Genomic DNA, 4502 nt, shown 5'->3' with positions numbered 1-4502 from the left:
TTTTTTTCTTTTACTAAAAGTGCTGTGGTTTTGTCAAGTTCAAAGAGGTGCATCCTGTGTGAAAGACACCTGAGTATAACGTTGTCTATGTAGGCAATACACAGGTTTTGGAACGGCGCTATAGTGTCCAGAACAGCATTAACAATATTTTGGCTAAATTAAAGCCAGAATGAGCCAAAATATGTTATTGTGCATTTGGTTATGATAGTATGTTACTGTGCATATACTGTACATCAGAATCAGAATCACAAAGAGCTTTATTGCCAAGTGTCAGGAGCTTCCAGTGCAGAAAGTACAGACAAAGTGCAGACATACATATACTTTAAGGTAATAAAATGAAATAAAACTCTAATAATAAAGAAAATAAACAATAAATAAAAATAACAACATGGTAATAAAATATAGAGGAAAAATGGCAATAGACAGAATTATGAGTGTGCATATGTGCTATTTACAGATGAAAAAGTTTGATAAGTAGACGCGTAAGGAGATAAGGAGACACGTTTTGTCTCGTTCTGTATCGCGTATCTTGTCAGTGTCTGCGCTTGCTTGGCCATTTGTTGTGGAAAAAAATAAGGAAAGTGTGTCCAGCTGAATTAAATTAGTATTTTGTTAGACGGGTATAAAAAAGCTTAGTTTACCGCGCCAGCCGTCGCATGACGGCCTCCTCGTGTGAAGACCGAAGAGTGTAAAGACCATCGATTCTACCGTGCAGGGACACTGGCAAGGGACATAAGTATCACTTTTGAATCTTTCTCTTTCCTACTACTTGTTTCACTTCTGTTTCAGTTTTTATAACCATTTCTTACTATGTGTAAGTAAGTTGTTGTTTTTTAGCATGTGTGTTTGGCAGTGTTATTTTTTAGGAATACTGATAAACTACTGTCGTTTGATTTGTATAATATGTATTTGTTATTTATTTTAATTTTAGTTAAATTATGTCTACATTTATTATGTCTATATAGGTCTTTTATTAAGTTTTAGTCTTTTAGTTTTTTAAAGGGGTCATATGATGCTTTTTTAAAGATCATTATTTTGTGTATTTGGTGTAACAGAATATGTTGACATGCTTTAATGTTAAAAAAAATGCATTCTTTTTCAAATACTGTACATTATTGTAGGCCCTCTATGCCCCGCCTCTCTCAAACGCTTCGTTTTCTACAAAGTCCCTCCTTCCGACAAGCGCAGTCTGCTCTGATTGGCCAGCTGACCCAGTGCATTGTGATTGGCCGAACACCGCTATCACTCGATGTGAGCTGTCTCTCTCTCTCTCTCTCACACACACACGCACGCACACACACACACACATGATGCGCAAAACTCCGCATTTGAACAGCAAACTAATAACGCTGCTTTAACAAATAATTGTTCAAAATACTTCAAATTGACATCAAAAAACAGTTCAAATATGTAAATCAAGCTGATGTCAAAAACTTGACACAATGTTGATTTGATGTAAACTGAACGTCAAACATATTGACCTATAGCTATATTATATTATAGCTGAACTCCGCATTTGAACAGCAAATACTTAAACTAATAACAAAACAGTAGCTGATTCAGAAGCGCCAGATTGTCATAGCAAAGTCAGAATTACCTCCTCTCCTAGGTTCACGAAACGGTCGTCCATTAAAAAACTGCTGTTCTGTTGTAAGTAATCTTAAAGATTCCTAATGCATCTACTTTCGGAAGGCCAAATAAAGTGCTTTTGCTTTCTCCTAGAAACACACAGCGTCTCCCTGACATGCTGCTTCAACACTAACTGCTGTTACTGAAACCACGCCTTCTTTCTTTGCGTGCACATTTGGGCGGCATTATGCTAATATTTCCACATAGTGAGGTAGGTATGTGGGGGCGTGTTAGAACGAGCTGTTTTAGGGGGGCGTGGCAGAGTCTTAACTTTGATAAAGAATATCTCTTTGGTTTTGAGACTTTAGTCTTTGCAACTTCAGGGATCTTATCTATGCACAATCAGCTTGTAACACTCCAAAGAGAAAGGAAAACTTGAAATCGCATCATATGACCCCTTTAAGTTTTTTAGTTTTACAGATTAACATTGAGACAGACAGCCTATATTTTAAGACCTACTGTAATGCACGGATCTAATATACTATTACACATCAGAAGTTTTTCCCCAAAAGTTCACAAAATGTTCACTGAAGACGTAACAGATTATGTTTGCGTGAACACTAGCCAAGACAGATATTTTAAAATACCGTGATCTGCGTATATCGGGATTGCGCGCTGTCTGAGAGACGCATCTTTATTCACACGCTTCGGATGTGTCAGTCATCGTGATCGTTTTATTTACATCAGCATGGGTTCGAAAATCACATTTCACTGCTTCAGACTCATGCCATCGAGAATTCGCCATGAACATTTACAAACTATACCAAACTTGTGCTGAGGGGAAGCACCAGTTGTCAAGCAGTGGAAAATAAAAAGGTTCACCTCTCAGAAAACATACAAATAAAGATCATTTTAGATGTTTAATTACTATTTAGAGCATTGGGATCTCTAGACGAGGGCTTAATGGACAAATTTTTATGAAAAACTTTTCACTTCTTTTGCATTTAGTTCAAAATTAGCCTATGCATATTCAGACTCATTTTGCCAGCACGGGTCACATATATTCTATAATCAATCAATCAATCAATCAATCAATCAATCAATCAGTTCATTAATTTATGTATTTAATCAAACACATTTATTAAGATAATCAGGTTAAAATACATTTTTATTTAAGAAATTATTGAAAAAAATTGAGAAATTTTTTGAAAATGTGTTTGATTAAAACCATCATAATTGCATCAATACTAGAAATAGAATACTAGAACCTTGCAAAAATCTTACTCTAGTCTTTCTCATATAACACAACAGGCTTGATTTGATTGGCAGTTGTCGTAGAGGTTAGAACCGTCCGCTGAAGCGCAGTCACATCTGAGGAGCGTTTTCTTCTGTTATAGATGCTGCTGACTTTCCTCTTGAAATACTTTCCTGAGCAAACATACAGCAGCGGATTCAGGCAGCTGTTTGAGAACGCAAGGTACACAGAAAACTGGCTTCCGATGTTTAGAAAGTGAGACCACTCATTCTCATCCAAAACCTTTAGATCACAGAGTAAGTCTAGCAAAGTCATGAAGTGAAACGGACCCCAGCAGATGAGGAAGAGCAGGGTGACGGCGCACACCAGGGCTGTAGCCTTCTTGTCGTTTCTGTCCTCCCAATAACTGATGTGTCTCCGTCGCTTCAAAGCCCGGATGATATTGATGCAGCAGAATGTGATGATCAGGAATGGTAGAGCGAAGCCCACCAGGTTCAGCTGCAGAAGATGAGCGAGTTTCCAAGTCGTGTCAGGATAATCCAGGTGGCATTCGACGGCTCGGTGACCTGGAATATCTTTCAGTTTTCGCATGACAGCCGTCGGAGCTCCCATTCCCACACCGAACAGCCAAAGAGCGACACAAATGAACTTGGCGTAGCGTTTCCGTCGCAGCCACATGGCCTTCATGGTCAAGGCGAGCGCGAGGTAGCGGTCCACGTTCACCATCACTAGCATGTAGATGCTGGTGTACATGTTGACATTGATGGAGAGGTTGACCACCTTGCACATGATCTCTCCGTAAGACCACATGAAATAGTTCAGGATGTTCATGGCCCAAAACGGCAGACAGACTAGTAGGATGAGGTCAGCCAGCGCCAGATTGCCGAGGTAGATCTCAGGCACGGACCAGCGGCTTCCCTGGAGCAGGAACACTAGCAATACGACAGAATTTCCCAGAATTCCTGTCAAGCACACGGTGAAGATGTACGGTGGAATGATGGAGTAGACTAGTTCCCACTCTGTTGTGTTGAAAAAATCCAGGTATGCTGGAGTGACGGATGCATTTGGAGGCTGAAGCGTCGCCAATGACACAAGCTCTGACGGCATTCTAGAAGATAAAAGAGCTGCTGGAGATCAGCTAGAACATCATGAACTTATTGCGAACTTCTCAATTGGTTTACTTCAGTTGAAATTTGTTAATATTATAATTGTTTAAATTTGGGAACTGCTGTTTTAAAACTTTACTAGTTTAATTATTAGTTTATCGGGGCCATCTGTGTAATTCTGAATCAGGGTTATAATAGTTAAATAAAACTAAAACCATAAAAAAAACGTCCAAGAAAAAAAAGAAAAAAGGACTCTTAAGTTACACTTTATAATGTGTCATTTATTGCAGGGATTTTTTTTGTCATCCAAACCACTTTGTTCTAAAATACTTTCTTGAAGTCCCTCTGAGGTAAAAGTTATTATTTCAATTATTAAACAACACATAAACATGTTCATGATTCCCTGATGTTGGTTAATCGTCCTATGACTTACAGGTAAACAAAATTGAAATTATTTGTTTTAATTTTAATTTTTCTTCTGATTTAATCAAGCTTTTCATTAGCTCATGATCTCCAATTTGGGGAACTTTAACTTGAATATATTGTTAAAAAAATTGCACAAACTTTGAATC

The 4502-nt window shown here is 38.1% G+C and overlaps 1 protein-coding gene across 1 annotated transcript; it reads right to left on the bottom strand.

The window, feature by feature from the left end:
* Positions 1-2854: 2854 nt before the first annotated feature.
* bdkrb1 (bradykinin receptor B1) lies at positions 2855-3931 on the bottom strand. Its single transcript, XM_016234910.1, has one exon. The coding sequence runs from the start codon at positions 3929-3931 to the stop codon at positions 2855-2857; it is 1077 nt and encodes a 358-aa protein (XP_016090396.1).
* Between the last annotated feature and the right edge of the window lie 571 nt (positions 3932-4502).

The sequence above is a fragment of the Sinocyclocheilus grahami genome, unplaced genomic scaffold, assembly GCF_001515645.1.
Source record: "Sinocyclocheilus grahami isolate Dianchi unplaced genomic scaffold, SAMN03320097.WGS_v1.1 scaffold460.1, whole genome shotgun sequence".
In the NCBI taxonomy this organism is placed as follows: domain Eukaryota; kingdom Metazoa; phylum Chordata; class Actinopteri; order Cypriniformes; family Cyprinidae; genus Sinocyclocheilus; species Sinocyclocheilus grahami.
This window is presented reverse-complemented; position numbering and strand designations above follow the sequence as displayed.